At 38.5% G+C, this 21,073-nt stretch overlaps 1 protein-coding gene across 7 annotated transcripts in view; it reads left to right on the top strand.

Moving 5' to 3' along the window:
* The window catches only part of LOC102218549 (pro-neuregulin-2, membrane-bound isoform-like), a 124,645-nt gene that overhangs the window by 38,770 nt on the left and 64,802 nt on the right, over positions 1-21,073 (top strand). The window contains exon 1 of one of the 7 annotated variants that reach the window (XM_023342163.1): positions 1,402-1,483. The exons of the other annotated variants lie outside the window; for them this stretch is intronic. Coding sequence (XP_023197931.1) covers positions 1,453-1,483 — 31 coding nt within the window. The 5' untranslated portion in view covers positions 1,402-1,452. Of the gene's footprint in view, positions 1-1,401; positions 1,484-21,073 lie in introns of those variants that run through there. 7 annotated transcript variants of the gene reach the window in all.

The raw sequence follows: 21,073 nt of genomic DNA, 5'->3' as shown, positions 1-21,073 counted from the left end.
ACTCATTCAGAACAGTCTCCCGAAGACTCCGAAACGCTTTCGCAGTGTTAGTCATCGCAAGAGTTCCATGACTTACATACGCGGCTTCATTTTTCTTCCCCCCCCCTACCCCTGTTGTTAATCTATATGATTTTTTTTCTTTCTTTTTTGGGGGGAGGTGTGGGGGGAGGTTGCGAAATGCCTTGGCTACAGTAGGATGCGCTTGTAAGGAGGGGGAGCCATGGATTTAGGATTTGCATTTGTTTTATTAGAGCAAGAGATCCTCGCTGAAGAAACACCATGGAGTGACTGACATGCAGAACTAAAAGGGGGGGATATAGACCCTTTTGGTCCATCGGTTTCTTGTATTCTGCATTTTTTTTTTTTTTTTTTTTTTTTTTTTGGAGCCCCTTGGCGATCGGTCTTATTTTCTCTCCGTCAGCGGCTGGTAGGGGAGGCGGAGAGAGAGCCGCGGTGGAAGGCGGCGTATTAACGCTGTAGCTGGCGTGCAGAAATAATTCCTTTTATTTATTTTTTTATTGTTATAATTTTCTATCATTGTTCTATTTTGTTTTCGTGGAATGAAACGGGTCCCTTTGTTTTGCGATCAGGCTCCCCCAACTTGTGCTTCACTGCAGCATTTTGCGTCTCTTCCCTCCGTTGCAGATGATACGGAGAACCATAACAGCGGCACCTTCCCACTGCAATTTTTGGGGGCAAAGATAAAGAGTGGCGTCGTCTTATGCAGAATAACGAAGACGGAGGGGGTTCACAATTCCTTCCTTAAAAAAAGAAGAAGAAGAAAGAAACATTTACAATGCCTTATCATTAGTAGGAAGCAGTGACTGGATTTTAAAAGCCAGCGTCATCCCTGCTGCAAAAGCTGCTGTTTACCCCGCTGAAAAGCATTTGGGGAAAAAGCAGCGGATCCCGATGGCATGGACACTTATGCAAGGTCCGCCGCGCTGCCGTGCTACTGCTGGAGCCTACTCGCTTTCTCCTCCTTCAACCCAGGTCCACCGCCATCGCCCCCGCAGCCCACAGTGCCCTGCCGCAACGCGACCAGCCCCCACCGAGCCAAAGCAGGCGGCATGAGGCTTGATCCGGTGCATCTATCCATGCTGCTCATCGGGGTCTCATTCGCCTGCTACTCCCCGAGTCTGAATTCCCTGCAGGACCAAGCTTACAGTTCCGCCGTGGTGATCGAGGGCAAGGTGCAGTCCACGCCTGCGGGGAACGCGTCCGTAGAGCCGTACCGTGTGAGTGTCAAAGTGCTGGAGGTCTGGCCCCTGAAACAGCGGCGGTCTGGAGCGGGAGCAGCTCGTCACCGTGGGGGAGTTCGGATCCGAGGCTCCGTGCGCCAAAGTGAAAAGAACCACAAGTACATTCTTTTTTATGGACCCCACGGACGAGCCCTTGGTTTTCAAGGCATCGTTCGCGCCCGTTGACACGAGTGGGAAGACCTGAAGAAGGATGTTGGGGAGGATCTTGTGTGAGAACTGCGGTAAGTTCATGTTGCCTTCTGAGGTCCAGACCCGGAAGAATGGGGGAGTGTGGTTAACAAATATACCCGGCTGCCGGTGCAGGTTGGCTGCTTGGCCTCGGAAGGGCTTGGAGTCACTGGCCACGAGATCGGTGCCAAAGGGCGTCTATGCAGCAATTTTCCACATTCTCGCAGGCTTCCATAGCCCACATGATCAATCAAACTCTCTTTCTCTCTCTCATTCTGTAAACGGAATTAATCTCGGCATGCGCCTCGCACTGTTGCTTTTGGAGGAATTACAGTTTTAGCAGTTGCACAGCGTTTTATTAAAAATCATGCTTTAAAACCGTTAACCCAGTTCTATTGCAGCTCCAACACATATAGAATTCAAAGTTAGATGTCTCCGATTTATTATAAATGAAGACGAAAACCTCTACCGGATGCAGTTTCAGCACCAGGGACAGCGGCGTGTTGCCGGTTGCCTGTCACGTGTAGAAAATCACGCTGTCCTCAGCAAATTGGTTCCTAGGCTATTTTTAGTTTCACACCCAGCTTTAATGCTTTAATACCTAAAGCGTTTGGAAGTCTTAAGTCCTTCTCACCCATATGCATCTTTACACATACAAGCGTAGAGGTGTGAGCTGTACTTATCAGCAGGAAGAAATGAGTGCTGCAGCTTTTCAGATTCGTTACTATTACTATTTTCATATTAAATAGTCTCAAATAATATAGAGGGACTCTCCTAAGTTTAGACATTCTTGTTAAAACTTTTGAGAAAACGTGTCAACTTGTGATTTCAAACAACCATGATCAATTATTTGCAAATTATTTGCCCCCATTCAATAGGATTATTTTTAGCATTTCAGCAAAAAAAATGAATTCATCTTTAAGAGAGGGAATAGAAGGTGAGAAGCTGCAATAACCCCAGTTACATAAGTGTGCACAGAAATACTCTAAAACTTTGTCAAACCAATTTTTCATCTAATTTCAAAGTTCAATCTGCTGCAGCATCCAGTTGCCATTAATTGGAGGGAATTTGATGAAGCTAGAGGGATTGTTTTTATTTGTTAGTTTAATTGTACATATTTTTTGGTAAGAAAAAAGTTACAAAAAGCTCTGTTGTTCTCAAAATTATTCATACCCCAGGCAGATTTAGTTTTCAGTTAATCTTTAAATTTTGGAGATGCGTTTCTTTCTGACAATGTTGATGATTTTGGAGTGGCCTAGCCAGAGTACTGGCTTCGGTTTGAGCTGATAAAACTCTTGACTGGGAAAAATAATCTAAAATCTAAAATACACCAGAGATAGTAATATTAAATATTATCGAGCTTAAATGTGGTATACTGTATTAAAGTGAAGTGAGCCATTATCAGTAACTGAAGGAAATATGGGCTACAGTGAACGAAACATAAAATTTCTCCAAGATGAGGAAGACTATAAGACAGAAACTAGCTAGAGAGGTCGCCAAGAGGCATAAAGTAACATTGTAGGAACAGCAAAAGTTTATAGCAAGTACTGTTTATGCTCTGTATGTGACAACAATCTCTTGTATGCTCATATCTCTGGAGTAAGAGTAAGTTTGAAAGACAGAAGTCTTACTTTCCCAAAGTATTTGGATCTGATTAAATGAGCTAATGATACCAAACTGGGACTCTATCACCATAGTTTCAAAAGGCAATGAAATGCTGCTATGCATCAGCAAAAGAGCACCATACACATAGTGAAACAGGTTCGGGGGAAACGTTTCTTCAGATTGTAGTGTATATTTTTGTTTAGGTGGATAAGCATTTGAGCAACATCTCTAGGGCTTTGTTGATAAGTGCCTTAAGGTGGCAACCGTTTCTAAACTGAACAGAACTGAAATTGAATTTGAAAACGGAAGAAAAAGAGAGATATTATACAGCATCATTGTGAACCTATTTTGTAAAATAAAGGCGTCAATAGAAGAAAAGTAGATTTTTTTCATAAACAGGTTCTTAACTCCCCTGCCACTGCATGCAAAGTGTAACAGAAACTGGACCATGAAAGGACAACGCCACATGTACAGAAGTCTTGCTGATCTCTCAGAATCTGGACTATTAGCACTTTCTTTGTTTGATTAATCTTTAGTTTAGCTGCTTTTGGAAGAAACAGATGTTGGATTCACAGTGCCAAACATTAGAAAGACCCTCCAGGTAGTTACTGCAGAAACAACTTGATGGCGTAGGGGGGTGTATCATTGCCCAAGGCATGATTGATTGGGTTAAAAGGTTTAATTGCTGCAGAATTATGGAGATAAATCAGCTACAATAAAGGAGATGTCTTTTCCAGGGCAGCCTGCTGTTATTTTGAAAGCAAAGCTTCATCGGCGCTGAGAGTGTTTGCTGTACTTGACTCTCTGCAGTACACACCTTTCTCTGCATGGCACATCATAAAGAGGAGAAGAATGCTACAGATGTGATCTGCTGAGCAGCTGGAGCTTTGACTTCATGTTTAATAGAAACTGCTTATGAAACCTAAACTAGATACTCTCAGCTCTCAAACTTTAAAAAAATATTTTTAATAACAGCAATGGAAAGAATATTACAACCGCCTGCTACCTTTATTTTAATGCACATTTAAAAACAAAAAAGAACCAATTTACTTATCTGTCTGCTACAGAAACGTTCATAAATAATTACAGATTCTACTTTATGTTGACATTTTAATGTAAAATCCATCATTTTGCTAAAAAAAAAACCCAATTGTTCCAACAAAAATGGGAACAAGTGTCTTTCCAATCAAAGTTGAATTCAATAATTTTTCCACTCTTCTCTCATGCTTTTGACTTTTATATTTTGAAGAGTAGCAACAAGAAGTTGTTGTCTCCATCATTCACTTAAATAACCCAGGGAATATGAGGTCATGGATTACTAACCTAAAGTTCCTAGACGCAAATGCATATGAAAAAGTAACATTAAAATGCTTTAGTTCTATTTATTTTACAGGAATTTGTAGGCTTGAAAGTAAGTTTGCTACTGATAAAAATAATCCTACAATGGGATCCCCTCATGAAAAACTGTTCTTAAATCAAAGATTGGGTTCTTCTAAGGAAAACATCAACAATAACAAGTACAACATTATATTTCTGCAGGAGCATATACATTTAATAAATAAGAGGCTTTTCCCATCTTTACCAGGGAAACTGATTCAGCTTGTTTTCTTTTGACTTGTCAGCAAGTTTTCCCGTTTTGTCAACTCTGTTCATAACAACCTTTTAGTGTTTCTCCTTGATGTTTAAGTCATTTACTGCAGCTTTTAATCTCTGCTGAGTTAGAAGTAGCCCACACTGAACCATGTCACATCACAGCTTCAATAAAGGACCGTCAGCAAGTTGTTAAGCTGGTACGGCCACCTGTCCCAGCTCACTCTTCAGCATAAAGCTCCTATAAGATATGGAGTCTTGTGCTCAGAGGGAGTACTCTCATCATAGATTCTTATGCTATACCTTCTTTTGATCAATTAAATTATTTCTAGTAAAATATGGTCATCCCAACATAAAAACCTGTGTTAGTATATGCTTAGCTGGTAAATTTATGTTTCAGTTACCATCATGGCATTCAAGATCTCTGTATAGGTCAAGAAACTCAGACAACATATGTGACATGCACTCTGCTGGATAACTACGATATGAGGTCTCCTGCAGTCATTATGAAATGAATGCATGCAGGCCGTATTCCGCTGCATTAGGTTGTGATAAAAAAAAGTCTTAAAGTTGCTTCCAAAGTGCCAGACTTTGTTTGCATCAGACTCTCTCTTCTTCGTATGTTCCGGATCAATAGTTCTCCATGCTTGAAGAACACGAAGGTCTTTTCAAGTGTTTCTAGGAATTTGTACGATTTTCCTGTTCGTACTTAATCAGTCTTACCTGGCAATGGAAGGTACACAATCATGTGTTGGCGTGTGGGGTGTGTGTGGTGTGGGCGTGTGGGTGCGTGTGAGAGAGAGAGACAAAAAGAGAGAGGACAGACAGAATATAAGAGAAGGAGAATGATAAAATATTTCGGGCCTGGAGATAATAAAGAGAGGATCTATCTGTGAGAATAAAGTCACATATTTAAGTATGAGTAAAAGAAAATGAAGATCTCATTTGTGCCAAATTGTCATCTCACTTTTTTTTGCTGTGAAAATACTATTTTCTGTTGTGCTGTGTCGTCTCTCGTATTTTTGTAGATTAATCTAAAGAGATGGGAATAAAACGAGCCTTTGTGACACATATGTTACAAAACATCCCTCTAATTGTGTGTATGTTTTCTTTTTCTGGATGAATAGACTATTCGTTTTTCTATAACAAACAAATAGTGCAACCTGTAGAAGATTTCGTTGAGTATTTGTCAGGTTTTGTCTGATATTTGAAATGGGAAACTAATTAAGATTAACACTGTGTCATTAATAACTTGGGTTTCTTCCGCATTTAATACACCTGGAATCCATTCAAATTTTGACGTGCTACAACCAGTAGTGGTTCTTGCATGAATGGGAGCCTGGGTAAATCTCTTTTGCAGTCCCCCAATCAATACGAATGTAAGATATCTAAATTTAGAGGTGGGTTAAAATGTGTTGCTGCCCTGCACACCAAATAGTCCTAGTAGCAAGCAGAGGGCGCCAACTCCCTATTGACTGCACATGCATAAAACCAATAAAAATTTATTTATGGCTCAACTGGCAAGTAAGTTAGATCTGCTGCTTGTGCGCTCCATTTCTAATGCCACCCTGGGCAACTGCCCTTAGACACGTTTATAAACCAATGGTTGCAGCCAGAAATGTAAGTATATGTTAGTGTGATTTTCTTTGATATAAGAACAATAGTGCACAACTATTAAGTAAAACAATGCTCAATTTTAATCTTTTTTTTTTTTTTTGCTTCTATAAATTAAAAAAGTTTAATTTGACTCGCCCTTTGAGTCAGAACTAGAATCACACTTTTGCTGCAATTACAGGGTATGTTTGGGTATGTCTGAACCAGCTTTGTAAATAGCTTAGGCACAGTTAGATTGGATCTGTGGGCATTCATTTTTACGTTTTGCAGCAGATTCCTAATTGGCTTTAAGTCTGGGTTTTTAATTGCACAATTGACATGGCGCCACCTGTCAGTCATTCTACGGGGTTTGTCAGAAACTGACCAATCGGTGCTCGCAATTTGTCCCTAAGTACAACGCCCCTTATCTGGAGGAACATTGCCGGGGGTTTATCGTCGCTAACGGGTGCGGTCATACAGATTTCGAAGAAAATAATAGGAAATCACGGTCCAGTGTTGTCAGTGAGGAACATGCATCCCGCCAGCCGTTACCCAGAGCGTGTAGAGGGCGGAATACAATTTATGACATTTCCAAACCTAAACAAAGTGTGGAATAATGCAAGAAATGGATCAAGGCCTGCAGTCGACCCCATGTCCACTTGAATGAAACTGCGAGGAAGGGCATCTAACACTTCGTCTGCACTAAGGTAACTGGTAGATCAATAAGTGAAGGTAGTTATGCTTGATTTTATGTGTGCAAATTCAATGGTAGCTCTACAGCAGCGTGAAAACGTGCTGCAGTAACTGCTGTGTTTACATGTGAGCACCTTTTTATGCTAATTTATTTTTAAGCATTTACCTGAAGGCAGATTTTCACAAGCAGGTATTATTTAAATTATTAGTCACCCGTTTTCTACGTGCACAATGTGTCCGCCACAGTTTTCACAGTCACATCCAGTGAGACTTGAGCTATAACGTTGATTTCTCCGTTGTAATCAGTAAATAACCTTACTGACCTGATGTAGGACTCGTTGGAGAATTTTGCTTCAATAGAGGCAAAAACGACAGGCAAGAAAAAAAACTACTCTTAAAATGTTTCGGGTAACCACTGAATTCCCCAACACTGTTTGCTTGTCCGAGGTTTGTTCTACTTCCGCTTGTGGGCGGAACCAGCGTCATGCAGGTCTGCATGTTGGTTTAGGGTCATTTTTTCCGCTGGAAGGTTAACCTCTTTCTCAGTCTAATGCCTTCAATTTCTACTACTTTCTGTTGTCCGATTTCATAAATGGAAAAAAAAATACTTTGGAGATTGTGGTTGAAATTTGGCAAAGGGAGAAAAAGTTTAAGGGGTGTAACTATTATTACCCCATTTCTTACTGTGTGGCTGTTTTTAGACTAGTTGCATCTTTGCATCAGTGAATATATTGACAACTGTGTTCAGAAGAAGGTGTGTTAATTTGTGGAGTGATGGATTGACATATTGCTACTAACCAAGCATTGTGATAGTTTTTAATTGAACAGGCCTCTATTTAGCTTGCTTGTTTTCAGATATAGTGATGTTTCTCTTTTTTAAAAGAAGCAGCCTCGTTTCCTCACAAATCTGTCACAATGAAGTGTGTGCAGGTCGCAGCTGGTGCATTGAGGTGGCAGACAGACTGAATTTCACCCCGAGCTATGCATCTGTCTGTGACCTGAAAGAGTTGCTTCAGTGAGCTGGATGTTGTGCATGTGTGACAGCTGCCTGATGGCTTCAGGGTTCTGCTCCTGCGCCACAGTTTGTCTGGTGGCTAATTTAACTCATATGTATCTATAAATTTACCTTTGAAGAGTTTTAATTGAGCAACCTGACATCAGTGGCGTGCTCTTATGGTATTAGAGTACCAAAAATGTTCTTTTAAAAACAAATTTCTAGTCCCTTTATGTAGACCTTCTGCTCCAATTGTTTTTCTTGAGCTGACAAGAGAATTTGATGTATATTTATAGGGTGTGTGGAAAAAAAAAGAAGAAACAGTCATGGCCATTTCAGTAATTGGTCACTCATTTTCTTGTCCATTAGGCACTTTCTTGCCATCATTCAGGTTTTTACTCCACATTCCAAAGACAGAATTTAACAAGTTATATTATGACACCAGGGGCAAATTAGAATCCAAGCAAAAACGTTCCTGCCGTTACTCACCATTTTTACTGGTAAAGTTAGAGTTTACGTAACCCCTTTTTGCGTTACACATTTGAGAGAAAAATACATTTCATAAGCCTTCATTTATGTTCTTTATTACACCCTAAAACAGGGATGTCCATAATGTGGTCCACGGGCCATTTGTGGCTCTTGAAACGCTTTTGCGTGACCCATTACTGTAGTTCAAGAAGGGTACAAATATGTAAATGTCTGATTCCATTTTCTTAGGATGAGATATCAAACAAAATATTTGATACAAGAAGTTGACGGTTCATTTCAACGCAAAGGATTTATTATGCATTTATAATTTTTTTTTTTGCTCTGATTTTAATTTCATAGTACATTTGAAAAATATCTAGCAACTTTTACTCAAACCCAGTTTTACTTAAACTTGCTGTTTATTAATCTTGGCTGATAATGGTCACCAAACCAGTGTTTAGGCCTGACCGCATTAAGTTGGGCATATTTACTTGAAAGATTTAACAAATTCCAGTTTTCTTTTCACACAACCATAAGTTCGGTCATGTGGTAAAGATCAATTGTGGCAAAAGGAGACTTTCTCATCTGATGACCAACAATCAGCCCAACATCCTGATTGAGGTATTTCTAAATGGTCGGTGTCTTGTATACCAATGTACTGTGTTTATTACACAGCAGTATAATCAAAACAATATCTTACTGCTGTTTACCATTTTATCAGGTACTTTCCTGACATCTCTGAACACAAAACTGGTAGGTAGATATTTTCATAAATGGGAAAATATAAATAGTCATTATCTGTCAACTAAATATAACAAAATATGAGATTTTAAAAAGTAAGTCATTTTTCTCCTGTCCTGAAAGACTTTTGTTTCTGAATAAGAAAACTTAAGTTAACTAAGCTTTTGTTTCTTCTGCACTCCTTTCAGTACCAAGATGAACACTGGCATGTAAGTGTACTCTGAGCTCCTCTTACTTCTGAAAAATTGTTAGAAATTGTTGGGTTTTAGAAGAAAATGTTTTCTTATTAGCACTAATACAGTTTAATGTAGACATTATAAAGGTTATGTCTGTCATATGTGAGGTCTAAGCTGCTTGTCTGGCATTTCACCCTTGCAGTCCTCCGACGATTATTTCCGGAGTGTGAAAACGTCACTGATGAGATCAGTAGCGCCTGTGGGCTAACCCGCCACATAATAATCCCTTCAAAGCTGATTTTAAAAAGAAAACAGAGCCGATGAAAAGACTTAACATTTTATTTGTCTTCTCAAATATGAAGGAAGGAATAAAATGTGAAAATAATTACTTGCTGTTATTTGTGTAATCCTCCTTTAAAAAGATCTAGATTTCTCACTGAGCTAAAGGAATTCCAGGAACAGAAAATATGTGCATGGAGATTATCTGGATCCGTTTCCCAAAAGACTTAAAAACACGAGAGAGGCAAAACAAAGCTGTGTTTTCATAGCCTACTGTAAGCATACAAAAGAAACATGAGGCAGTTGTCACTCTTATCACTAGAAAAATATTTTTAGCACTTAGATGTGCTAAGGTAAACTCAAATGTTGCCGGTTCAGTTCTGAATTCTGGGTCCAAGCTCTCCGTGTGACGGATATTTTGCGCAGATGGAATGACTGTTTCCTTGTCCTTTAATCACACTCGCAACAAAACAAAGCTTTGGATGATTACATATCAATGCTGCAATACAGAATTACCTCTAGGCTGTTGGACGACAATGAGCTTACTGTAAGATCTGCTGGATAAATACTGGGAAGACAAGTCTGCAATTCTGTTCTGGTTAAGACTTTGAACATGTTTCCTAACTGCTAGCGACTTGAGAAAGACCATAAAATGTGTTTGAATAGGAGCCAGGGTAAAGTGTGTATAAGTCTGGCAAAGTGACATGGAAACTAATGTCTTTGGATTTCAGCCCTTTATAAACAAAAATCAGTGAAATCTCCATGCACCCAGTAAGAAAATGATTTTAGGTTTTAAAATAAATTTCTGCACCACTTTGACAGGGGTTTCAGTAGGTGTGGAGACTTAAAGTAAGAAGAACTAAAGGTCACTATTTTAATAAAATGATAAGCAATAATCCCAAATAATGTAAGTGAGACTTACCATTTCACTGAGCCCATTGAATTCTTACTCTGAGAGCTGCAGACAGCTGGCTGAAATCTCAGGGAGCAGCAGGACTGGGTAAAGTGGCAGTGTCAATGTAAATCAGATTTGAACTAATCTCACAACAGCTATTGTTCATTAATCTCTTTCTTAAAATTAATTTTCTGACATGAAAGTGGGGTTTGTTGCATATGTATATATTTCAAATAGAATTTGATTCAGATCAGTGAGGACAAATGAACATGGAACCATTGTCCACTATTTAATAAACTGTTAATGTGCCAACACAAGCCAGTGCATAGAAGATGTAGAAAGTTAAATAATTTTAAGTTTTTATTTGCAAAAAAAAGAAGAAAAAAGTTTGTATTCTGCCCCATCTAATAGTATTCTCTTCCATTTTCGTACATATAAAGATTGAATTATTTTTCCCGTAACAGCTTAAGCTTAGTCAGACTTGAGAGAGAGCGTCAGTTAATGACATTTTTCAACTCTTGGCAAGTGTGTCTAGGTCTGGACTTAAACTGGACCATTCTAACATATGAATCTGCTTCAACCATTCTGTTCTAGCTGTGAATTAATTCTTAGGGTTCTTGTCTTGCTGTAATTTGAACCTCTTTACCAGTCTCTGCTAATAAGTCCAAGTATGCCCCTTTGGTTCTTCACTGCTGGTTCATCTACTCAATATGCTTTGTGCTCAAACGTTGGTAAGTCTTCCAGCTCTGTTTAATTTTTACGTTCTTTCTTCAAGTGTTTGGATTTTTGGACCTTGCTTTGTTCTGTATCTGTTTGGCATATTAAAAATGTTTTTTGTTTTTTTTTCCATCCACCTTTGCATCTCTCTAGGATGCTTTTCCAAAGGCAAGCCAGCTATTGGTGTATGGCTAGTGGAAACTCAAAGATTCACTGCAGTCATACTTGGATTAGAAATCGTACTTGGACCAAATTAGCTGACAAGCAAAGGCAGTGGGATGTGTTTAAGCATATTAGAGGACAGGGAACTGAATTCAGATGGACAAATTTAAGAACCATCTACGATTTTATTTCTTACAGTTCATAATTATGCACTAGTTTGTGTTGCTCTATTCCATGCAACAAAGTTCACTAGATTTTGTGTTGAAATGTCATGAGATTCAAGGAGTGTGAATATTTTTACAAGGATAGGTGTAAAGTCCTGCGACAGACTGGTGACCTGTCCAGGGTGAACCCCGCCTCTCACCCGAAACATTTGCTGGAGATAGGCACCAGCACCTCCTGACCCCACTAGGGACAAGTGTGTACAGAAAATGGATGGATGGATGGATGGATGGATAGGCGTAAAGTCACATTTTAGCGATGATGATACTTGATTTTTTCCACAAGAAGCTTGAAGAAAAGTAACACAAAGTGTCTCTCTAACCTCTTCTGCTGCATGCTGTCTCTATGAAGCAACTTACACAATAAATGCTGTATTTTTACAAACATATTCTATGTACTCTGACATAAACAGAGAAAAGAACCAGAAACAAAATGCTCACGATGCAAAAAACAAAACAAAAAAACCTTAGCCTCTCATGTTGACTTCACCACAATGAGGCAGTATATGATCAAGATAGGGAAGCAGGAGAAACTCCTGGAAAAAAAAGAAAAAAGTTTGAAGGGATGACTCCTTTGGGAATGTCACAGCAGTTGTTAGGCCTGCGGCCCCTGGAGTTGGAACAGTGTCAAAAAAACTCAAAAGCCCCACAGTTGAGTTCAGTCCGGAAGATATGTCCAGTGCAACAACTGTGAAAGTCAGTGCCATTTGGATTTCAGTGTGATCGCTGGAGTGAGCCAAGTTTTATAAGGTTGCAGTAAAACCTGGGCAGTTAATTCTGCAGGCAGCTTAGAATATATGTTTCTTTGACTAAACTAAGCGTAATGGTGTCTCCTGGGCAAAGACAATCATGTTCAGCATTGGACTGTAGAAAAACAGATGGCCAGTAGTAACTCTATCCAGAGATTTGTGTAGATAAACACATCTATTGCTGCCTCTCTACTGAATATCCCCAAGATGCAAGAAATAAGTCATTTTTAACTAAGACTGTTCCTGAAAAACAGGGAGACTGGACTAATAGCACAAAAATATGAGAGCAGTGCCAAAAATAAAATCACAGTGGAAACGTTACTACAACACAAAATCTCAAATATGGAGAGAAAACTCGCTTTGTTGTTACTATTCATTGGATACCTCATGATATCATTTAACATGTTTTATGTCTGCCAGCTCTACTATTGCTCTTGAAGGCAGTTTAAGTTTATCCAACCTTTTGAATCATTCAGTAATTTGCAGCTATCTTGGGCTGCAATACTCTTCCTTCTGAAGCTGCAGCCACTGGATGTAATTAATTATTGAAACTTTTTTTTTCTTCTGTGCAAAGCAGGAAAGGTTGTTGGAAAAAAACGAATCCTTTAAGCAGTCAACTTGTACCAAAATTTTATCCCAAATCTGTTGCTAAAGGAAGCTCAACACAGCTGACCATTGTCAGAAATGCTTTATGCTGCCTTGGAAAAGTATTCATTCCCTAACAGCCACAAACTCTGTACTTTGTTGGGATTTAATGAGGCAGACTGACACAAAGTAGAAAATAATTTATATTTATTTATAAATAAAAATCTGAAAAAGGGAGCATGTCTTTATTTTCAGCCTCCTTGCGTCAGATTCCCCTTAATAAAAATTCAGTGCAACCAATTGCCTTGAGCAGTCACCTAATTAGTAAATGAAGTCTTAATCTTGTATTATTTAGTCTCAGTGTGAATCACAGCCATTTTGTGATTTTTGTACAAGTGTGGCAGAAAACATTAGTGGAAAAAAAAAACAGCATCCGGAAGCCCAGTGAACACAGAAGGCAGGTCAGGGATTACGTTGAGGAGAAGTTTAAAGCAGAGTTAGTTTATAAAACAATATCACCCTATCACTTTTAACAAGATGCCGCCCTGGGCAGTTGCCCACGTCACCTAGATCAGAAATTGCAGTAAAATACATTAAAGATTGTGACTGCAATGTGACAATATGCAATCAAGTTTCAACAGAGTTAAGACTTTTTTTATGGACTGCTATTCATGTTCTGTATGACACCTTACATTTTTATTGAAATTGTTAAAATCATATTTTGTTTTACATGAGAAAAGGCAGTTTGGGAAAAAGCATATCTATGATTAAATATTTTAAAACCAAGTTAAAAGTAAGAAATATGCAAAAATATATGTATCTTACCATGATAGGATACATGGACTGTCCTAAACGTTAAAAGAAAAAGTAGATTTATGTTCTAACATTGAACTAATAACACTTACAGGAAAAATAGGTCATATTTTTATCAGGTCTATTAACACTTTTTATATGCATTTGGCAGTTCTGCTTCAATAAATACCCATTAGATCATGTCTCTGTGATCTTAAACCTGTTCAGGTTGCCTGACTCACTGCAATAAAAGAATATTTTTAAAAAAAAAAAAAGGTTGCCGTGGCATGAAAAACCTCCTGTCCAAACTTCTGGAACTTGTTATCATCCCAGACGGAGTCAGATCAGCATTTGATGGATACTGTTTATGAACTGTATAATTGTCTGCAACATAAGGCTGGTGATTGGGAGTGTCAAGATCACACAAATCAAAGTTGAGATCAACATAGTTTTGGCATGTTGCTGGAATAATCTAACGTTTCCTATGCCAAGATGGGATGGAGGAGATGACAAGCTCTTCCATGCTTGTTTTCAGACAAATCTGTCTGGTTTTGAAAAAAAAACAACTCCAGAGGATTAAAAAAAACTGGTTTATAAATGACAGGAAGGCTTCTTTATTATTATTTATTCACTGATTTAAGGAGGATTAGCATCAGTCAGCTTGTAGTGCAGTCTCATTTGGGCATTGTTTTGTTACTGGCGTCAAGCACTGGCCTTACTGAGGATAGGGGTGAACCTTTTTTTGTTTTCTTCAGGTGGAATTCCGTGCTTTGCAAAACCTACCCGGAAACAAAATATGAAAGAAATCCCTATCCAGCTTTCTGGCAAAGGATAACCTGATGATGATGACGATGTTCCAGGAAGTGAATAGTCGGTTTTGGCTGGAAGCCATAGGGAAAGGTTATCAACTGAAATGGAAAGTATCGGCAGCGGATTTTAATACCTCGTCACTATTTGCTTTGCAAATGTCTAAAACGTGGATCAAGTAAACCAGAAACGTATTAGACATGCTGTTATGTATCCGGGTTGGGTGTGGATTTTCCTTTATAAATGTGCATACTTCATTGACCTTAGCAGCAGCTTGGGGAAGAGAGCTATCACAAGGCTCTTTATGGGAAAACCTAACTGGCAATAAAACATGAGCAGATCCGGGTGCCTCCTCGTTGCAACATCTCCTGACTGAGGTGTCAGTTAGATTCACAAGAAGTAACATGACACTTAAGGATAATTCAGGAGATAACCTTCTTCTGCACTTTCTCTCTTCTTGGGATTCATTGAATATAAGCCTCAGGCCACTGTTTTGCTCTTATCGAGCATTTCTTTCTAGTCCTCTTGTGGTCTTATCTGTTGAGATAAACCTGCTTTGTGACATCACTGACTTAAAGGCTGAGACACCCAGGCTTTCTTTCCATCTACAGGGTCATGTCATGTTAAATAGATCACCCTGAGCACTGAACAATAACTGCAGCATGCTACATGCATATGAATACCAGTTAATCCATTCTTGAAATGCACTAAAGTTTAGTTTTCTGTCTACGCAGACTTGCAGAAATGGTCAAATTCAGTTCTGTTTCAAGCTCTGACTCGGGTGACTTTCTGGAACTTCTTCATTGACGTGAGGAACTTGAATTTCTATGAAGTCGATCTGCAAAATTTCTGAATTTGCAAGCAAACAGTGCCTTGCAAAAATTAACAAACTACCACCACAAAATAACTGCAATGTGCTGCTTGCATATTCTGCTTCATCATTTGGTTGTAAGATGGCTAGTTTCCTTAATGCACATTCTTTTGTTTCATGAGTGAAAAAAGGGACTTTTCTTCTGATAGATTTTGCACAGTCTTCATGAAATATCAAAGAAACACTGCAATGTGCTTTGTTTCAAAAATACTCACTTCTTGGAAGTTTTTCAAGATTTTGGCATTCAGACACCAACTTCAGTAAATTATCCTGAGAATTTATTTAATAGAAAAAAAGAGTAAACATGAAAGTTGTTTATTTTAAATTTTTTTTTAATTTACCACACGAACAGTGAAAAGTGCCTTTAGAGTAATTGTGCATTACAGTTAATTTCAATGTATTTCATTGGTATTTTAGGGGATAAAACAACACAATGTAATGAATAATGAAATAGTGAAGGCAAAGCATTCTTATTTTTTCATTACCAATAATAATAATAAAAAAAGTTGTAGCATGCATTTATATTCATCCCCGCAAACCTAGTGCTCCAAAATAAAATCCGGTGCAACAAATCTTTCCTTTACACTTACTATGTACTGAATTGTGTTGCTCTTTCACGAGAAATTTATAAAACACACCTAAAAGTTTGTGGCTCAGTGAGTGTAAATACTTTAGCCAGGCTCTTTATGCACACAGACTTTGAATTATTGTAGATCTACACAACTTAGACATTCAAATTACATTTTGTAAACATATAAGTTGTAGATATCAACTCTGCAAACTTTGAAATAGTAGATCTGAAGTGGAAGGTTTGCATGTATATGGAATTGTTTTTAGGGTATCTGACTTTAGGAGGGTCGAACACAAATGTAACCTCTTGGATTTGAATTATTTTTCTTCCGAAACCATGCTAAATTTTCCTATCACTTTCTGTTGGTTTATCACATACAATCCTAGTAAAATGCACTTACCTTAGCAGTACAATTACAGTGCTTGCATTGCTCCTTAGTTGCGACAGAAGAGCCTAGTTGGAGAGAAGTGCCTCCTTTTGTTTAGTGATTTTAAAATGTGATTGCTCTCACATAATCTTTATGAAATATCAGGGATCACTGAAGTGAGTTCATCCTGGTGTTTGCCAGTAATAAATGTCCAAAGAAAGCTGACTGTGTCCATGACAGGAACTCCCCACAAAACGACGGGGAACAAAAGGACCATGGAAAGGGCAACTGTGCTTGTGTGCGCCGTGCCGAAGTGTTGAAAAGAGGGGCTGCTGGCACTCCTGCCGGGCGCCTCCCGGTGTGTTCAGGGAACGTGTCCGGCCACGTTTGCCCCACACACACTCAGTGCATATCCTGAGAGAAGGTTTGTTTCCTCAGGTATGTTGTAGGTGTGGATTGATGTGTGTCTTAACATGAAAAGACTTTACACAGAATGGAATGGCTTGTTAGCAATGTTTGGAAGTGGACCAGCAGAAAAACCATGTTTCCCTCTGCGGGGGTCTCCTGCTTGGAGATTTGAGGCTTATTTCAACAGAGCTCGTGATAACACGCCATCGCGGCAGAGCGGAGATGAATTGCCTAATTCTGTGGTCTTATTAAATGAAAGAGAGAGGAGGAGCTGTTAGAATATTATGACACTGCTGACTCACAGTGAAATAAAATGTCAACAACTGAACACAGACATTCCTTAGTATTAGCTACACGAATTGGACATTTTGACATATGTAGGTTCACCATATAGCCTTCCATACAAAGTGCCTCAAAAGAGTATTTACAACCCCTGAAATGTTAGTTTTCATGAAAAATATCGCATTACAGCCATGGATTAAATTTTTTTTTTTGGAATTTTAGTGATAAGCTAATACAAAGTGGGGATTAATCATGACAAGGAAGTGGTCATGGTGGTGGTAGCATCATGCTGTGGGAATGTTTTTCTTTATCAGGGAAAGGAAATATGGCAGAGTTGTTTGGAAGATGAATGGAGCTCAATAATAGGCAGTCCAGGAAGAAAACCTGTTGAGACAGAGGTTCAAATATCATTTTGTCTATTTTCATTGTCTTTTTTAAAATTTCAAGTGTGTGCTTTATATTCGTTTTAAATGGTTTTTTTTATGTCTTGATTTTTATTCCATGTCTCGGTTGTCTCGTTTTTGTACAGCACTTTGGACAAACTTCTGTCCTTTAAATGTACTTTATAAATAAATTAGATTTGCATTTGGATTATACTGTACATAATGTGGTAAGAGATGAAGCTTGTTTTCAATAAAGGACCTGTGGCAACATAAAATTGCTGTTCAAAGACATTCTCCATCTGATCTGACTGAGCTCTTTTATTTTAGCTATTTTGCAAAGAAATATCCTCAATTTTTTTTTCTCTTGATGTTCAAAGCTGGTGTTGACAAACCTAAAATTAGCTCTAACTGCAGCGAATTGTGGTCCTACAATGCATGCAACCAAAGGATCTTTATTTGTGTCAAAACATTTCAAAACCACACATTTTTTCCCTTCCACATTATAATCATACACTAGTTTGTGTTGTCGTATCAAATAAAACCTGAAAAACGTACATTGAGGTTTGTGGTGGTAGTAACATGATAAAATATGTTCAAGGCCCATAAATAAATTTTCAAGGCACTGTATTGAACACAGTTTCAGCAACCGCACTGACTGGAGCTGGTGTGTTATTTTTATGCTTGTGATACTGAGAATTTCTGTGTCAAAATACAGGGCAAGCTGATTCCAATTCTGGAATCCCATACCAATGATTTTTTTTCTTGAAATATCCTCATCATTACATAATTTGGCGACTTGACTTCAGTTAGTTAATTCTGATTATGGTAAAATACATGGCAAAGATCCAACTGCAATATAATGCAATGTAACAGAAAATAAATTAAATAATTCCCCTTTTACCTTTTACTACTACACACAATTGTTTCTGTGTTGTAGTGAACACATGGCCTTATCATATTGAGCCATATTAATATTTGCAAACATTACAAAGGCATGAAATCCTGCTCTCATATTGAAAATGGAAGCAAGTGATATTTGGCATTTTCATTCTTGCATATGTGACTGGCATGAACTTCAGCAGATTTGAGTAATTTGGTGGACATATGGAAGAGAAACTGCAAACACAAATATCATTCTCCTCACGCTGATATCAATCTGATTCCAATCCTTACTTTGGTATTGAAAGTATAGATCTTTAGGCCAATACATCCAGTCCTAGTTTCCACAACTGTATGGTTATTCATATTAATTTTGACACTTTTCCATGTGATAATAACTTTAGGAGGAAAGGAAATGGATGGTAAACCTTCCAAAAGGATGTATTCACATGAAAAGGAAAATGTCTCATTTGAATAGTTAAATAATAAGTAAATTAAAGTCAAAATTATATTTTGTTGCAAATTCATCCCTTTGATTAGCATAAAACCTGCCAAAGTAATGGGACCGACTGTATGTTTCTTGCAAATGTTCCTGCATGTGTAATGCATTGTGGAAGTGTGTGTTTTAGCAGCTTCCCTGTCCTTTTTACCAGTGCTCGCTCCTGACCTTCCACCGGTGCTGCTGCTGCTTTGCTCATTCTTGTGTTGCTCTAATCTGGATCGGACAGGACTGGGTGCAGAAGTGTATTTATCTTCCTGCACAAATAGGACCTCTTTCCGTCTGGTCCTTGCTCAGCTTGTTGTTGAAAGATAGCGAGCAGCATAGAGCAGGCTTTAGTGTGCGTGTGTGTGCATGGGGTGAACTCAGATGTGTCCCAGCTGGCCCACCGACCAGCACGCTAACCATCACCTCACTGCAGCAATGTAGACAAAAGGGGGATATATCTCCCCTGTGATATCGATACTCCTCGACTGTGGGGTTGTTTTACTCAGGATGAAAAAAGCAACATTCCTCAAAGAAGTCTGGTAAAAAGTCTGTAAGATCACAGTTGCAGAAAGTCCCTGCAGAGTCTCCTCCGTAAGCCCTTTTCTGCTTTTCCTCCATCCCATCTGCTCGGAAGTGTATGGACTGTCTAAGCATGTTTTATTGTATTCCCTTGCCGTCTCCCTGATATTAGGCTCACAAACCTAGCTTCCAATGGCTACAAGCCAAGTAACCAATACTTGGCTGTATTGCTGGCTAATTCAAGGGTTAGCCAGCAATACAAAAACGCAAAAATGTACCTTTAAAAAAAGACACAGCTCATCTTTCTGTCACCACTTACTATGAGTGCAATGTTACATCCAGCTCACAAGAGAATAGGATATATAATATTGGATTTATCAGAACAAAATTTAGGCAATATTTTTGGAGAAAACCAACAGTCTACATTTTTTGTTTTCACAAATACAGTATATGTTTGACAAGTGAAAAAACTGCGTTTTAAACAATTTCTGCTCAATGTAAAACATCTTGACATTCCTTCCCATTTTAGTTCTTAATAGGAAGGTTCAAAGCCAATGTTAACTTTAGTGATGTTCTCATAATTTATGCAAACCACTTGTATCTTATTTAGGATGCTGGTAATCATTCTTATTATTGTTTATAGAGGTTATGTCAATGTATCCATCTCAAGAAACCATAAAACGGTCATCTTAAATGACAATGTGTCTTTTAAAGAATATATAAATGCAGAATAGTTCAGGTTTGCCAAGTTCATATACTGCAGTTTATCGTGAATTCTACTTGCAACAAATGAAAACACAACATTTTAAGATTAGGCTATTACATCAGACCAATGAAAAACGTACTTTTTACACAGAAATGTGGTCTTCATGGAAAGGAATGTTAATACCAGCTTAAAGGTTATCATTGTCAAAAAGTACTTTTAATCTGACAAACGAGCCTTGTTGGAATGCAAATTGTAATTCATTAAATATGTTATAAATTACTTATCAGAATCAGGACCAGAATTTGCTTTCATTGGCCAGAACTGTGTGCACAAACAAGGAATTTATCTTTGGTTTCACACGCTCACAGCAAAACCCCCCATAAATTTTAGCAGGCATAGAATAAAAGGAAGGATATGTACATGTATGTGTATGCTCACACATTATGGGGCTTTTTTCTAAAGAAAAGTTGTGGTAACACAAAATATGCTTATTTTGTTTCACATTGGAGTAGTTGACAACTCTTCCTCTAAGATGTGTTGAGATTGTGTTCATCAGAGAGAACCTGACAGAACAAACTGTCTCTGTGACTTTTGCAAATATTGCTCCATAGTGCTGACCTGAAGGTAAAAGGCCAAACAATTTGTGTCCAGCATGTGTGGGGTATGTGGAGATGTAAGCTGCCCCTTTCCTCATGCTACACCTGTACATCCAGACCTAAACTATATAGATAGAAGGTCACCTCTGAGGATCCTCTCTGTAGATCTGATTGTTTGTTGCAGTTTGGCCCTGTCTTGTTTTTTGGCTGAATGAAACCACACTGTGATGGACGAACACAGGACAGACTAAATAGTACCAGGGTAAAAGATCCTGTAATGGATTTTATTTCTTCAGTTGCTGCAGGAATTATATTCTCTGCTGGGCTTTTCCAGACAGTATCTATGTGCTAGGATGATCTCAAGTCACAAGAAAGGGTTTCCATTTCTAAGTTGACAATTTATCTTTCACGCTGTGCTCCAAGTCTCTGAGGTGGGAAGGCCTCCTTGACATCAGCCTGATGTTTTGCTTCAGATTCTCCATGAGAATCAGTCGAGACTCTTGTTGG

The sequence above is a fragment of the Xiphophorus maculatus genome, chromosome 11 (genome assembly GCF_002775205.1).
Source record: "Xiphophorus maculatus strain JP 163 A chromosome 11, X_maculatus-5.0-male, whole genome shotgun sequence".
In the NCBI taxonomy this organism is placed as follows: domain Eukaryota; kingdom Metazoa; phylum Chordata; class Actinopteri; order Cyprinodontiformes; family Poeciliidae; genus Xiphophorus; species Xiphophorus maculatus.
The sequence above is the reverse complement of the archived record's forward strand: the minus strand, read 5'-3'. Positions and strand labels throughout refer to the sequence as shown.